At 28.2% G+C, this 17,521-nt stretch overlaps 1 protein-coding gene and 1 long non-coding RNA gene across 2 annotated transcripts; one reads left to right on the forward strand and one right to left on the reverse strand.

Moving 5' to 3' along the window:
- Window positions 1-5,233: 5,233 nt before the first annotated feature.
- LOC136079395 (piggyBac transposable element-derived protein 4-like) lies at window positions 5,234-5,806 on the reverse strand. Its single transcript, XM_065795130.1, has one exon. It carries the CDS (start codon window positions 5,804-5,806, stop codon window positions 5,234-5,236), a length of 573 nt encoding a protein of 190 aa, XP_065651202.1.
- Window positions 5,807-16,297: 10,491 nt separating this feature from the next.
- On the forward strand, window positions 16,298-16,788 carry LOC136079080 (uncharacterized). The gene is made up of 2 exons (XR_010637927.1): window positions 16,298-16,386; window positions 16,468-16,788. It is a non-coding gene; the product is annotated as an uncharacterized LOC136079080 (long non-coding RNA).
- Window positions 16,789-17,521: the final 733 nt, after the last annotated feature.

Consider the following 17,521-nt stretch of genomic DNA (forward strand, 5'->3'; position numbering starts at 1 on the left):
GACTTTGAACATAATATAGACAATTTAGGACTTCTTAAAACTTTTTTTCTAAATAAATAAATTTAAAAGTAGTAATAAACTATTTTATGATAAGGTTTTAGTAACTCTTTTAGTACGAAAAAGTGCATGAAAAAATAGTTAGGCATTAAACATACCCCTAACTTCTTTCTAAAAAATACAATATAAGCTCAATAAAATCAAAACTGCAAAAAAACACCAAGAATAAAGCTAAAAGAAACAAAATTTAAGTAATTTAAAAAGTGAGAAGGGGTGTTCCTTTCTATCTAATATATGATTATTTTAAATATAATATATAACTTTCTAAACTGTTCTATACTTACCTCTTTTATAATACGTTCTTTATATTGCTATTATAATTTATCTAATGTTAGAAACATTAGATAATAGATAATTAACTGATAAATAGTTATTAAATTCTGAAAAGTAAAAAGTTTTAACTTGCTTAGTAGATATTTCTTGAATGACCGCGTATATATTGAGTACGCGCTCTTTCAACTTCAAAAAAGTTTTGTAACTAATTAAAACTACTTTAAAAACAAAAATGAAACGACGTTACTACAGTCGACTCTCAATATCTCAAACACTAAGGAGACCGGAAAAAAAGTTCGAGATATCGAGAGTTCGAGATATCAAGAAAAGGGTTGAAAATAAATAAAACTGCCCGACTTTCATTAAAACAAGTTATTTTTCTGACAAAAATCATTAACAACAAAAACTACAACTTTTGGAAAAAATCTGTTATCTGATATTGCTTTAAATTATCCATCTTTTCCATCTTCATTAAATCCTCAAGTTTTAGTGCTAGGGATTGTATTTCATTTCCGTATTTTGAGCTGTATGGCGAAGCATTTTGAATTGTTTCAAAAGCAATTTCTAATTGAATATCAGATGGGCGTGGCGGGGCTTCGACGTCAATAGCTTCGTCAACGCTATCTTTAACTTCATTATCGTCGTTTTCAAAATTAGGGTCTAAAATCTGAGCAATGATTTCAGCATCAGTAGCAAGTGAACCGGTGGTTACTACATCGCAATCTAAACCAATGTAAGATTCCGCTGAGAGATCTTCTTGGACGGCACGAGGATCTAACTCTCGCAAACGGTTAAGTTCTTCTGTCAAAAATTTAAAAGAATGATCATCATCAGCTTCTTCAATACCCTTGTTTGTTTTGCTGATACCAGCTTTTTTAAAGCAGTTGATGACAGTCTCCTTAGACACATCATTCCACGAAGAAACAAGATCTTTCATTGCTTGAAGTATAGAAATTTTTGGCATGGGTTCTTTGTTAGACATCCCAGTCTCTAGGTATTTTAATGCCTTGCATTTTTCTATTATAGATTTGTTCGTGAGTTTTCGTTTAACGGGCGGCATGTTGCTGCGTTTGACAAAAAAAATAAATTATATATTAAAGGAAAACTTTTCAGAAATTCGATTCTTAAAAAAAATCGAATTTAAAAATCAAATTAAAAAACTTTTTTTTTTCGAAAATTGAAATTTAAAAAAATTAAATTTTATTAAAACATTTTTGAAAAAAAAAATGTTGAAAAGTTCGAGATAACGAGAGAAAATTGCCCTGTGGACCGAAAATATTGTTCGAGATACCAAAAAGTTCGAGATAATAAGGTTCGAGATATCGAGAGGATTTTAGCCTAAACTAGTACGTTATATCCATGGGACCGCTAAAAAAGTTCGAGATATCAAGTATTCGAGAGTCGACTGTACTATTAAATTACAGTATTATTATCAAGATTTTATAAATGTGCTTAAATATGTTTATATAAGGTTAAATATAATATTGTTTATTGTTGGTACATATGTTTAAATTATGTTGTTTCCATATTTTCAAAGTGCTTTGACTTGGTAAACGTGTAGAGCAAGATTTTTCAACCTTGTTAGCCAAGTAATGTACTTATAGCAGAGGGTTACAATCAAGTGTTTAGTGTCAAGCTATTACTGCTTTAAGTCTAGGTGTTTTTATTCATTTATTATTAATTTTTCTGAAAATATATATTAATATATTTTAATAACATTTTGCAAAATGTTGTTAGCTTTTTCTGTTATATATGAATGTTATGTTACTTAAGTTATGTTATATTCATATTAATTTATGGTGCGTGCTGCTGGTGTGTGTTGTTCTTGTGATGTTGTTTTTTTGTAATCTTTTGAGTTAATAAAAGTTTGGCTTACTTTCACGTTGGCGTTTATTGTTAAAAATGCTAAATAGGTAATTTCATGATTAGATCTCACTGATTTTAATCATTCACTAAAAGCCAGGATAAATTAATTTGCCATATATACAATTTGTTAAATAAAACTAAAAACTTAAAGCGAAAACAAATTGTTTTGTTACAAATTGTTTTATAAACTAAAACCCAAGGCAAATTGCTTTGTCATATATACAATTTGTTTTATCTTAATTTGATTTTTTGTCTTTAGTGCTGATCATTACATTATTTTGCTATAAATATTTTGGAATCATGATGTACCAGCATAAATTATTTTTTAAATGCTTATATAAAATAATAATATTCAACAACTACTACTCTAGTTAATAACAACAGCTTTTTTCCATCAGGTACATCGATTTCCATTTTTTGCATGTAATGTTTTTCTTATTTATTTACTTATTTGTTGCATTTTTGATTTTAGATTTATCAGATGATGTATTTACGTGGTATAGAAGAACAAAATATTTTAAAGTTTTGTGAATTTTTTAAAAACTTTCACTAGTAATAGTTTTAAAGAAATAATGTTAAAGTTTGCAAAAAAGTGTTTAAAACGTTTTTTTTTCTTTCCTGCATTAGCATTATGTTTATTATTAGAATTGCAGGTTTTTAATAATTTTTTATTATCATTTGGTAATTTATTTATTTAGATTAATTTTTTTAAGGCTAAATAAAAAAATTTATGAGGTAATTTTTTTTTAAACATCACCTAGCTGATATATATTTTTTTAAAAGTCATAAGATTATTGTATAGTTTATTTTAAATGAAAATGATGTGTGCTTTTCAGAGTAGAAAAAAAATTACATAAAAGAGATCAAAATCTTCAAGAGTTTTTTAAGATTTTTTGTTACTACTTTCAATTAAAAGCGAAGTTTAAATAGATGATATTAGGCTAGAAGCAGATATAAGTTTAGAAAATGGAATTGGTAATATGCAAGGTAATCGACGCAAATGAAGGAGGCTTAGGCGAGATGGAAATAATAATCGACAAAATGCTAGATAGGCTGCTTGGCAAGCAGAAAATAATTCGAATCCAAATGAGGAGAGTGTGCTTAGGCAAGTTAAAAATAATCGTCGCAGAAATGAAAGAGATGGGCTTAGGTGAGATGTAGTTAATAACTGAAAAAATGATAAAAATGCTGCTAGATACGAAAGAATGCATTTTAAAGCAAGAAATAATACTATTCCAGATTATAATTACTTAGGAGAAATGAATTATATTTGTCAGCATTATGGTACTAAGAAATTTCCTGATGAAATGCATTTTTTATGTTGCTATAATGGATAGGTAGTTTTGACGCAACCTTCACCATTTCCACAAGATTTACAAGATTTATTTAAACGAAATTGTGCAGATGGAAATGCCAATCTGAATTTTTTTAAATATATTCGAAACTATTATGCTTGTCTTTCTTTTAAAACTTATTTATACCATTAAAATTACCGGTTAAATCTTCCGTAAAATAAGTATAATTTTTCAGAAATTCCGTAAAATGTTTTGTTTACAAATGCTGCATTGTTGTAAACTCTTATTCTTATTCATAAGTTGTAATATTTTCATAGCTATTATTAATAACTGAAATATTAATGCGAAAATTATTTTAAAATAGGCAGTTCAGTTTACGTAGTTAAAAAGTAAACTGTTTTTAAATTTTCTTTTTTTAGCAAAATAACATGACTGTATTATTTTTATGTAAAAAAAGTCGCAAATATAATAAAACAAGAAAAAACTATGTAACTTTCTGATATTATTTTATTAAAATAATGTCATAAAGTTACATAGTTATATATAGTTAACTGTTTCAACTAAATAATAACAACTAACTTAAAATATTTTATTTCTTAAGTTCTTTACAATTTAAAAATTGAACACAATTTTTACAGTTAAAAATTTTACATAATATAAGAACACTGCTTCAAGATGTTTGTTATAAGTATGAAAAGCTAATTGTTTCCAAGTTAATGTCCATACTCTATTTCAGTATGCCATAATTTAAAACATGGTGATGCATAAATACCTAGTTTGCCTGGACATAAAAGGCAAATGGTCTTGACATCTCTTCGAACACCTTTTCTAGAACATACACGGCATCTTGTTTGTCGCTTTTTTCAAGTTGCTGTAGGAAGTAAGGTGTCAGGAAAATGTCTATCTTTAATTCTTGATGGAGCATCCCCGTTTTCTCTTTCTCTTATAAAATCAACTGAATTGTTACCATAAAATACCAAAGATGCAGCAACATCACGTTGAAACTTTAAGAGTTTAGTGTTGAGTTTTTCTTGTATAAGATGTAACAAGGCAATATGCAACAAATCAAATGTTAATTTTTTATACCATTTTATACTTTTTTTGGCAATTGAATAAGGTTTTAACTTTTGATCGTGTTTGTCAACTGAAACCATATTATAGTTCTACTCTACAATACATCTTGGTTTTGTGTTTACTAAGAAAGGAGGTCTTCCTCTACGTCTTTTTACTGGAGATACAGTTTCATCATGTTGACTACCAAGCATATAAACATCTTTTTTATCTTTGTACTTTAAACATAAAAGTTGGCAAAAAAGAAATACAGCAGTTTCATTATTCAGAACATTTGCATTTTTAACAACTAGTAGAATGCGATTTGATCAAATTGTTCCGCATGCTGTTGTTCTATAGTGGTGCAGAAAGTGGAAAAGCTTACATGAAGAATACCAATTGTCCATCCAAATAGTATAACCTTTATTCATAAGTGGCAACATCATGTATACAACATTTTTTTCAGTAGTATTAAAGCTTTCACATTCTTCTGGTAGTTGAATATCAATAGCAACAGTTGGACTTTGTTTTTCGGTATAAATTCTGAAACTGTACATGTATCCAGAGTCTTCACATAAGCAAAATAGTTTTATTCCAAATCTGGCTCTTTTAAGAGGTAGATATTGTTTAAAGAGCAGTCTACCTTTCCATAGTAACAATGACTCGTCTACTGCAATACATTGATTTGGAGTTCAATCACTTTGAAATTTTTCAAAAAGTTTATCTATAACTGGTCGTAACTTGTATAATCTCGGATCATTTGGGTTTGGTAAATTTTGGTTATCATTTATATGAAAAAATTTCAATAATGAATTAAAGCGATTACGAGACATAACTGTATTAAACATAGGTGTTTGAAATATTTTATCAGTTGACCAATAAAAATGTGTAGCAGGTTTATGAACTAAACCCAAAATCAAACCTAGAAACTTTTTCATTTCAGTAAGAGTTGTTGGGTTCCAAAAACGAACATAGGAATGTTTTGGTATATTTCTGCACGTTTCAATAAATTGCTGAGCAAAAAGATAAGTTTGAACAACAAAATGATGTAATAAATCATCAGTAACAAATAATTGGTAATATTTTATTGGTCTAGAGTCAGAAATCTCAACATTAAACCCAGGTTGACCTAGGAACTGATGTAGTGTAGGTAATTCACCATTTGCAGGCTTCCATGTACTGTTTAAAAAGTTAGGACAAGTCCATAGGTTGCTGATATGAATTTTATTTAATATATGATAATCTAAAGGAGTTTCAACTTCCATTTCTTTGATATTCTCGTTGTCTACATCTACAATAGCACGATTTTCATCAAAATTGTTTATATTATTTCAATGTCTTCAACATTAGTACAATCTTTATTAAAATTTCTAATATTTAATTCAATCTCATTGTAGGAACCATCACTAGTATCTTCTCCACTGTCCTCGTCATTATCGTCATAATCCAAACTATTAGGTAATTTATTACCTCTTGCAAAGAGTAAACTTTTTATTGAACGCCATTTTTGTAAACGTAATAAAATAAAGTCGCAATATAAATCCGTATTATTCCGGCTAAGTGGTATAAAAATTATTTCGGAAGCCGGAAATATCCGGCAGACTTTTCTTTAAAAAATATCCGTGAATATTGTAATAGAAATACCAATGAGGGAACAGGCAATAACAAATAATAAAACCAACATTATAAGAAAGTCTATGAAACGCTGCCGGAATATTCCGGCATGGTATTATTTTTATTTTCATGCGCCGGAAATAGTCGGAAAAATTTATTAGGCGGTAGTTAAAGGGTTAAAGCTAATTTAGTTCAACCCTTGGATCATGGGTCACGGTGATTCAATACTTATGAAAGCTTGGGATTTTATTATGCGCATGCGTCTGTTACAAATACTCGGTTATCTAATTTTACATTTATGAGTTCAATTTGTATATTACCTTATTTCCTGTTTTTAAAGACAATATTTTAATGGTTGCTAATATTTTGAATCATAAAATGAAATTTTACATAAATGAGTTAGTTTAAGCATAAAATCAATGTGAAAAATATATCTAAACATCCACTTTATTTATTTAACTTTTAACTGGAATATTACCTAAACTAACACTTTACATAGATGCCAATAATGGATGAAGTAAAATTTTTATGATATTTGGGTTAGTTTTTAATAAAAATATTGTTAATCGTCTCTCAAAAGATTTTGGTTTCTATAACCGATCATTTTTTAGTGAAATATATTTTCATCTTTTCGTCAAGAGGTTTTTATAAAATCTTCATTTTGATGATGCCTGAAAAACATCAACAAAAATTATTGAGAGTATGCAGAATTTGTGGAAATTTGACTGGAAAAGACTCTATAAAAACCATCAGTAGGCGGTATAGAATTTATAATATTTTTAAAATAAATATTGTTGAAGATTGTTTAGATGTTCATCCAGCACAAATGTGCTTGAAATGCAATACAACTATGGTGAATATAGAAAACCGAGGTAATAAAACTTTCAATGTTATACCAAAAATTTGGTTAAAATGTCAAGCAAATGAGTGTAATTATGTATTTGGTAAAGCTGGTCGGAAACCAAAGCCAAATGTAGAAAGACCAGAAAAATTTAAAAGATGGACGCAAATAAACCTTAATCTGTTTCTAAAATCCTTACCTTTACCTTTGAACCAAGGTGAGTATTTTGAATTAAATCTTCAGCTTAATCCTCATTTAACATGTATTTGTAAAGTTGGTGAAAAAATAATGCATCAACCAGTTATGATTAAAGATTGTCAGCATTCTTTTTGTAGCCGATTCAAAAAACAATTTGCTTATTAAAGGTTAACTAGAAAATGAAGCAAAATGTCCTATATGTTCAACCTACATCATGGTTAATAGCCTTTGCAGTTCTGTGCATATGGAGTTACAGGAGCTATTGGTAAGTTTGCTCTGCTTTTATTACGCTTATACAAAAACCATTTCTTTTAGAAAGTAAATAAACCTTATTAAGAAAACTTAAGGACTTTAAAAACATTAAAAATTAATGAAAACCTTACTATACTGATAGCATTTCTGTTATGCATAGGTCGGCATTGCTGTCTTTTTTGTGACATCACCAAAAAAGATATCCAACTAACTCCAATACGTAGAGAGCATGTTGTTTCACAAAGGTCTTTAAACTCCTTAAACAATAACTTTCATCGTTTCCAAAGTAATAAAGGAAATTTGAAAAATGCTAAATTATTCAACAATGTGATTAATGAAACTTTATTTAATATTCACTAGACCAGGTAATATAATTTAGCACTTCTGTTTTTCAATCTTTTTAGTACTTTTTGTTGGTTCAATCGTGAGTTTAGTATTGGTAGTTGGTACCTTTGAAATTTTGTTAGGTTGCTGTACCTGCTTTACATATATCTTTGGGTACCTATTTAAAGTTTTTCAACATGTTCGATGACGAATGCGACTTAATAGATATAAAGCTTTCTGGAGAACTTGCTTTAAAGAATTATATAATTGGTAAAGCTGATTTTGACAAATATGTTAACATGCATCTTCAATCCAATCTTGTAAAAAGTGTTATTGAAGACTGTGACAATAAAATTGCACTTCTACAAGACACAATTTCTCTAAAGGTTGTATGTGAGCCAGATAAAACAGTAGAAATTAGAAACATATATACACCAAGAATAGTTTAATAATAATAGTATTTCTATTTATTATTATGAAATTATGTTTATTATATTACTATGTTTGCAAAAATGTTTAATTAAGTTTAAAATGAAATTTTTGTTAAATAAAAATATTATTAAAAATTTATATATATATCCTTATATTTTAAAATTTTAAATATATCTTTTTCTAGATAAAAGAATTAAGTTCATTACATGAAGCAAATGTACTTGATAAAACTTCAGGTCCCTGCATTCAGCAACTTAATGAAGTGTTGAAGGCTAATAAAGTAAAAAGGCAGGTTTATCATGGAAAATGATTTGTTGGAAACCATGTTCACATAATGCTTAAGGTTTTTATTTAATAGCATATATTATTTATGTTTTTATGTGTTTTTTTATTAGGAACAGTTGTACTGAAAAGCAGCAATTGAAAAACCTGAGGTCACTGGGAAAAATCCTAATGTGGCTTTCGAATTGTTTATGTAAAACCTTTAATTTTTTTCTATTTTTTTGTTTTGAACTACCCGATCTTTGCAAATTAGAGGGATTAAAGACCCCCCTGCTTATTACACTCACTACAATCAAGCAGAAAAGAGTAAATTGGTTATTGCAAAAAAATCTAATGCTTGTTGACAAAAACAAAAGTTATATTTGAATTGATCAAAAATCCATAGAAATCAGTTTAATCTCATGCAAAAGTGTTTTTTTTTTTGTAAAATATTGAAAAGTTATTTAATTTTATAAATATTTTTTTAGCCTCATCCATTATTAGATTTGTGCGATTCCATTCCAAAACTAATCTCAACTCTTGGTTTTATTGGCACCAATAATAATTTATTATCTGTTAAAGTGAGCCAGAATTTTAAGCAGTTATTTCATTATTCAAAATGTCATAAGCTTATGAACAGCTCGCAATTTTTTCAAAGGAATGATATTCAAGAATTAGGTAGGTTTTCTTTTTAAGCATATTGGTGATTGAGTTTAACACATTTTTGAGCAAACGACCATGACTGTCTTGATTGCTTTTAGGTAGATATTTGATTAGTATATTTAAAGGAAGTTGTGTAAAAGATTTTCAATAATCAAATTATATAATTTTAGACAGCAATCCGTACGCTTATGGAGTAATATCGCTTGACTTGGCCAAGTACATCTGTAACTCCAAAGATGCAATTGCTTTAAATCCCATGTAATTCAATTTATTCAGAAATGGGGATTAGACATTGGCGTTTATGGGGAACAAGGCGGCGAAAGTTTACATGCCGAATTTAATAACTTTAATCGTTTGTTTTGGCATATGAAAGGCTGTAGTCGTTTGAAAAGCACGTTGAAAGAACATCTCAGAAACCATCCGAAAGCTAAAGCTATGAAACCAGAAATAAAAAATAATAAAAAAAGGCTTCGATCATAAATTTTATTGTATACAAATTTGTTTGAAAATCCAATCTTTTAATAAAAAGGATTTCTATAGAGTATATAATTCAGAAATGTATTATTATTTAAAAATAATAGTAATGGTTCCCTATTCTGCACCATTACCGAAAACTAAAAATAAATAATTGTACTTTAAGTTTTATAGTATGGAAGTATATATTGACATAATTAATACTGCTACTGTTGAAAATTTCTCGGATTTATAATCAAATAGTTTATAAGGTAGCATTGGGCATAAGAAATGTATCGTCAATAGAAACTACCGTAGAACCCCGTAAATTCGTACCCTGGATAAGTCGAATTTTTACTAAGTCAGATATTTAATTTCCTTTGAACATTCTATAATTTTCGAGAGCTTTGTTTAAAAACATCGCTAAGTCGGACTATTATCTATTATCGAACTTCATCTATTCCCCTTGAGAGTCCGACTTAACAAGGTTTGTACTTATATTTGTGTTTAAAAGTTATCGGAGGGACATTTTTTAGTTTTTTAATGAAAAATTACAATAGAAAAATGTTGCATGAAATTTAAGTATTTTTAGATAAATATTTTATATGCACTACAAGATTAAATCTTGCATATTTATAGTTTAGTTAGTACGTTACACACTTAAAAGTAGATTTTCTTGTTAATATCTTGAGTATCATAAATCTTATAAGTTGTTACTCAATAAAACATTATCTATGTCTCCAAGTTAAGGGCAAACATTAGAAATTCCATAACTGTGGAATCTCTTATACATTTCGAAGTAAATGATTGCAAATGTTACCTCATAAATTATAAATTCATGTATCTCTTAACATGTTTATAATTACTTAGTTAGAATTGAATGATATAACACCAGACTTTGTGCAAATTTAGGTTTTTATAGTGGTAAGAAATTTTTTCAGAACGCACAAAATGTATAGAATATATACATAGCTTGCCGTAAAATCATTTTGTTTTAGTTAAAAAAATGATCGGTTAAAACACAACATTCAGATTTTTTATGACTTTTTTACAGAATTTCAATCAATTAAACTTTTTGGCCAAAAAATTTTCAAACAAAAGATATTCTATAGGTTGTATGACAGATGTTTAGTTTTTAAACTTAAAAAACCTTTAATCTTGAACTGAGATATTTTCTTCGTTTACAAACATTCTCATTTATTTTTACGATTTAGGTTAAACACTTAAGGATATAAAATTCCAAAAATGTATTGTGTTTATTTATTCAAGTGAAATTTGTACCTCATTAATAACAAATAAAAAAACACATTTTCACTATTTGCCGAAAAATCTAATCGCCATTTTTTTTCGTAACTTTATCAAACGTAACTTATGCGCATGCTCACAATAAAATAAGAGGCTTAAATCGCCGTGGGGTCGCCATGTTTTAGAATATGTGGTCAAGTTTTTCATTGTATAGGCCAATATAATCTCCAAATCAAAATTTTCCGCCGACATATTGTCGACTATAGATCTTTGATCCATTTGCAGCAATAAATTTTTGAATGCAACAACTTGGTAATGATTTTTGCTTAAATGATTAAACGTTTTGATTTCAAACTATTATTAACGAAAAGAACCCATTTGCTCTTGCATTTAAAAATATGGCTGAAGTGGAACATAAAGAAATTCATCGAGTAGCTATATAAGGTCGATCAGTGATAGTTGTAAAACGTCTTTACTTAAAGGGCAAGATAGACGTCGCTATAATCTCTCCTCACATAATGAAGTTGCAGTTGTATTTGTTGGTGAAAATGGTGCACCACCTGCTTACAGGAAAGTTGTTATTTACCCAAGAGGTCATCCTCTTAAAACTGTATCAAGAATGTCTGCCAACTTAGATCCTATGGTTTATCCTTTACTTTTTCCAAGGGGTGATGCTGGTTGGCATAATAATTTGGTTCACAACCCTGAACGAGCAACATTGGTTAGAAATCATGTTACATTAACTCAGTATTACAATTATAAACTTTCAGTTAGACAACTTTAATTGAAAAAAACTCAGCAAATTTCAGCAACATGCTTTTGATGTGTATGTTTAAATTGAAAGCCAGCGCCTTGCTTTCATCAGAAATAACAAAAACAAACTGAGAAGCAAGCAGTATGATGCCTTACACAAACATATAAACAACATTACGCGAACATATAAACATTACACGAACATATAAACAAACAATCTAGGTTTAAATCTAGAAAATTTTGATGAAAATGTTCAACAATCTATTAACGAAGTCAATCGAATGAGAATGTTGCTTTATGTCAGTCAATTAAATGTATGTAATGCTATCCTTGCTGCAATGAATGAGCAACCGAGTGTATAAAATCAACAATCTAGATTGTTTTTCAAGGATGGAAAACAATCTAGATTGTTATCAGCTGGTAGTGGAAAAACCTTTACGTACAACTATTTGATTGCTGAAACCATAAGTTGGGGCTTTAAATCTGTTGCATAGCAGCAACTTTTCTTACAAATGAATTTACATTGAATGGCTCATTCAAACTTCCCGTTCCAATATTGGATAATACACATGTAATGTAATTTCTAACTTTATACACACGCATTTTTTTAAGATAAGTTACTTTGTTTTTGCTTGATGAAACATCCATGGTACCTAAACATGCCTTAAATGCAATTAATAGGTTGTTAAAAAATATTTGCAACAACAACTTTCCGTTCGGAGGAAAAGTCATTCTTTTTGGTGTTGACTTTAGGCAAATTTTGCCTGTTGTGAAAAGAACAACCAGTTGAAATAGTAGATTCATTAGTAAAATGTTCTTTACAGTGGGAATGGGTGCAGAAATTTGCATTAACTGAAAATATAAGAGTACAAGATGGGGAAGGTGAATATTCCTAATGGCTATTAAAACTTGGGAATGGAACAATACCTGTCAAAGAGAAGGATCCTTATAAAAGATGCATTGAAAAACCGAATCAGTGCATCAGTAGAGAAAATGAATCGATTGTTGAAAAGAATTTTGGAGATGCTGAACAAAACGATTATTCTAAACGCGTGATTTTAAGAACAACTAATGTTGATTCATTATCAATCAATGAAGAAGTGCTTCAATGTCTGCCGGGTGAGGTCAAAATTTATTTAAGTCCAAATCGAATTGATACTGATGAACTTTATGAAAGAAATAAATTTCATTTTAAGTTTTCGAACTGCTTAACTTCTTCAGGTGTGCCACCTCAATGTTTAAAGTTGAAAATTGGTTGTGTAATTATGCTACTTAAAATTTAGATCTCAAAGCTCGGTTATGCAATGGTACTCGAACGAAAGTTTGTGCTCTTCAATATAATTTTATTGATGCAGAGGTTTCGACAGGTGTTTCTGGTGGTAAACGGGTTTTTGTTCATCGAATTCAGTTGGCTCCATCAGATTCTAATTTACTTTTTTTTCTAAAACGTTGTCAGTTTTCTGTCAGATTGGCTTATTCAATAGCAATATATAAAAGTAAAGGTCAAACATTTGATAGAGTTGTTTTTTATCTCAAAAACCGTGTTTCTCTCATGGTCAACTATTATATTGCATGTTCAAGAACTAGAGCATTTAATAGTTTGTTTTTCAAAATTGATAAATATCTCATTCAAGGTATAGTAGGTCAAAAGTGTTACTCAAATAATGTTATATTTTCTAATTTTCTTAATTTATAGTCTTTAGATTTTCATTTCGAAAATTTACAGTTTGTAGGTTGTGAGCACATTTTGTATGTATAACTTTATTTATTATTTTAATTTTTTTTTTCATAGTTTTTGATAAATATACCTGTTATTCAATATTGTTATAAAATGCGGTGAAATGTGTTGTATAAAATCATATTTGTTTATAATTGTATACATGTTTAACTTATGTTTTTTCCATGTTTTCCAAGTGGTGTGACTTGGCATTATGTTCAGCAAGATCGATAACCTTGCCAGCCAAGCGGTGTACTTATAGCAAAGGTGTTACTTGGCAGCATTTAGTGCCAGGCGGTGTTACTGCTTTTGAGCAAGGTTGTGTTGTCTAACCTTTTTTAATTATTCTGGAAACACATAGTAATGTATGTTAATGTTTAACATAATGTGTATGAGAGAGTATGCAACCTTGATCTTTAAATCTTGGGTGCTTTAATGTCCTAAATTTGAAGTTATTGAATAACTAATACTGAATATAAAAATAAATATACTTTTATGTATTTATATGTTTGGTAAAAAGATAAACATAGTTAACTCTAAAGTGGCTTTTAATTTTGCTTTTTATATTTTAATTTGGTTTGTTATTTTCACTGGATTTTAGAATCAAGGGTGCTAATATGCTACGTGCTATTGTTTTGTGATATTGTTGTGATGTTTTGTGTTGATAGACAGCTTGGCTTACCTTCCCGTTGGTGTCTATTATCTTATATATGAATACGGTAATGAATAGTGCGCATAGTTACGCCTAATGTTAGTGTTGTTAATGACGGTTCTGTATTCTGTAAAATACACCATTTCTTAGTTTTTAAGTAGCTTCTAGACTTTTTTATGCGCGGGGACATTTGCCATGCGGTCTTTCGCAAGCAAGCAAGCAAGCAAATTAGAGCTGATATATTATTATTTTCGAAAAGAATTGATGTTGTTCATTGTTTAAAATAGAAAATTCAAATAATCGTTTGTTTGTTGTTGGTTGTTTTTATTTTTCTAATTTTTATAGCCTGTTTTCATTTTTTAGAAGAAGTTTATAACTAAAATTTCTGTTTAAGTAAACTGTTTCAGTTTTGTCGTTAGTCTTTTTAGAACATTTTAAGCAAGTATTGTTTTATTTTCTGGAGCAATTAAGAGGAGCTGATGGCTTTTTTAGTAAGTTCAATTCATTTTCTTATTTATAGATTAAGATTATTTTTTGTAGAAAGAATAATGAGTATAAAATTTTATTTATGTGTTTAATATGAAAGTTAAATAGAATAAGATTGCTGTTTGTGTTTATGTAAGTTTATATACATAAGTTTGCGTTTATTTCAATCTATTTTATATTGCTCTATATCTATATTATATATTTTATATTCTTAGGAAAAATAATAAGGAATAGAAAAATAAAAAAAAATTCTTCTGGAATTTGTCTAAAGAATGTTGTGTTATGCTTCATTTTAAGATATCTGAATATGTATTTATTTGAAATTTATAATTTTGTTCTTTAATGGTTTCATCTTTTTCATTACAATGTTGTAAATTGTAGTCTGCATTCTTTGTTACATTAAAAATAATTTATGCTAATAAATGTCGTTTTATAGCTGTTAAAGGTTTGCTTACATGTTTATCTTATGCTCAAAGTTAAAAAGTTTTTGATAAATATGTGTATGAGATGATATATGTAGTTTGATAAATACAAGTATGTAGTGATATATATAGTTGTTTTATAAATGTGTTTATATAAATGTGTTTTTATAATAGTATGAAATGTATTTTATCCAGGGATGCGAAGTCCCAAAAAGACTCCAGCTTTTTGTATCTACTTTTTCCAAGTCTGTAGTGTCCAGAAGCTCAAAACAGGTTTATTGACTTATTATCTGCTATAATAATTTCATGAGATTTGATGACTTGAAACTTATTGTTTATAAGCCAGGAGTCATTGCCGCCATAGTACCTAAGAATTCTGGGCTAACAAAATGATTGTTCCTCTAACCTAATAGTCTTAATTTTTTACCTATTAGTAGTCCATAAACTTATTTATGTTTTTAGTGCTCCTGTATACCAAAAACTAGGATAAAGTAATCTTTTTGTGACTTTCAAATCCGGAGTCCTTTTTGGTACTCTGCATCCCTGATTTTATCTAATGTGTACATGATTGTTAAATGAGGTGTTTTTATATGTTATATAACATTTAAAAAAATTGTGTTTTATAGTTAGTATAACTATAACACACAATATATTTGAGATATAGATCTAGAGCAAGATTCGTCAACCTTACCAGTCAAGTGGTGTTACTGCTTTAGGTCTAAGTGTAGTCTAGCCAATATAACTATTCTGAAAATACATAACATCTTTAATTATTTTTTGTGTAATGTTGTTACCTTTGACTTATCTTTATGTTAGTGTCTGTTGTTAAAAATGATTAATAGGTAGTTTCATTACTAGAACTCGCTGCTTTTATTTCTTAATATAAATACATTAATATAATTTCTTCAAGCAGAAACATAAATTAGTGACTTTTATCTGAAATAGCACAGTGAATATTATTATTATTAGTGCGCATAGTTATACCTATTGTTCGATATTTGTTACAATTCTGTATTCTGTAAAATACACTATTTCTTAGTTGGATAACCGTTGGATAAACTGGATAACCGACCTTTGTCTTCTGAGGTACAGATATTAAAATTTAAAGTTTTTTTTAGTTTTGGTTTAGTTTATAGTTAATTTTAGTTTAGTTTTAATTAGTTTTAGCTTCAGTTATCTTTTATCTTACTTTAGACAACTTCATGGAAGAAATGAGGGGAATAGGTAAAAAAAATTATAGTTAATTATTTATTTATATGTAAATATAATTCTATCAATTATTCTGAAGTATATTTTTTGTCTTTAGTGTCTGGTAGAAGCATAACTGGTAGGGCTGTATTTTAAATTTTATATATTTTTTACGGAGAAATATGTGCAATAGGTGAAAGAATTATTTAATATAAATATGGCATTTTTAAGCTGTTTGCATTTTTTTCATATTTTTATTAAAATTAAATTTCTCACAAGTTTAACTTTTTTTAATTTACTTTTTTTTAATTTATTTTTAGCATCATCTTCATCCTGTGAAAATGGTGAAGTTATGCTTTATATTTTGATTAAAAAAATTGTAAATATTTTTAAATTTTATTATATCCTTCTATTTGTAATTTTAGAGTCGTTAACATTTGAGGAATACAAAAGATATCGCTCCCAACACCCAGGGCTTCTCTCAGAGAGGTCCTTCGATAAGTGGCAAAGTAATGGCGGTATGTATGAGCCATCCTTCAAATGGAGGGCTCATCCATACCGGGGTGTTGAGAGACACCGAAGAAAAAACAGCAACCAAAAGGTTGTAAATATCTTCTATCAGTGAAGATATTTATAACTTTTTTGTTGCCGTTTTTTCTTTGATGACTTTTTTTTATTTTTTTTAATTTTGTAATTTTTTTTTTAATTTGTAATTTTTTATTTTTTATAATATACTATTGTTTGTATTTGGCTTGTTTTTGTCTTTTTTAATTGAAATTTTATTTGTTTTTCACCAATTAAACTCAAATATAGTTGAATTGATTGAAATTTTTCTAATAAAATTATTATTTATGAAACAAACATTTTTTTCTGCTTTTTTTGAGTCCAAGGTTGATATGGTTTAGAAAAAAAAAATTCAAAAATATTAGGACCTGTCAAGAATTTAAATTCCAAAGAGGACCCTCAAGATCTCATCAAAATCAAAAAATATTTTTTTACTTTTATCTTATAATTAATAGACATTGATTCGTGTCTCAGTGATATTGGTTTTTAAACTCTTTTTTTTTTTTGCTATGAAAATCGCTCCACCCTAATACACATGTTTGATTGTAAATCGACTTTTTTTTGTTTGAAACGTATTTGTACTCAATTGCTTAGTTATTTATAATAAATTTATTTAGATGTGTGCATTTATCGTTTTAAAGACAGTTTCCTTTTTTAAAGAAACATGTATCAAGGGGATACCAAAAAATTAATAACTCATAAATAAATTACTTTACTTCATGTTAATCTTATTAATTAAAGTTCATGTTATAAAAAATATAACAAGAATTTAGCTTTAATCTTTCGTCAATTTAAGGCATGATGAAGTGTTATTATTTTGTGTCAGTAACTAAAAACGTATTGTGTTGAACTTAGTAATGTCTAGGAAAATGGTTCGGCCATACACTGATATGACCTATGTCAGTTGTAAATTAC

Source organism: Hydra vulgaris, chromosome 04 (genome assembly GCF_038396675.1).
Source record: "Hydra vulgaris chromosome 04, alternate assembly HydraT2T_AEP".
Taxonomy (NCBI): Eukaryota; Metazoa; Cnidaria; class Hydrozoa; order Anthoathecata; family Hydridae; genus Hydra; species Hydra vulgaris.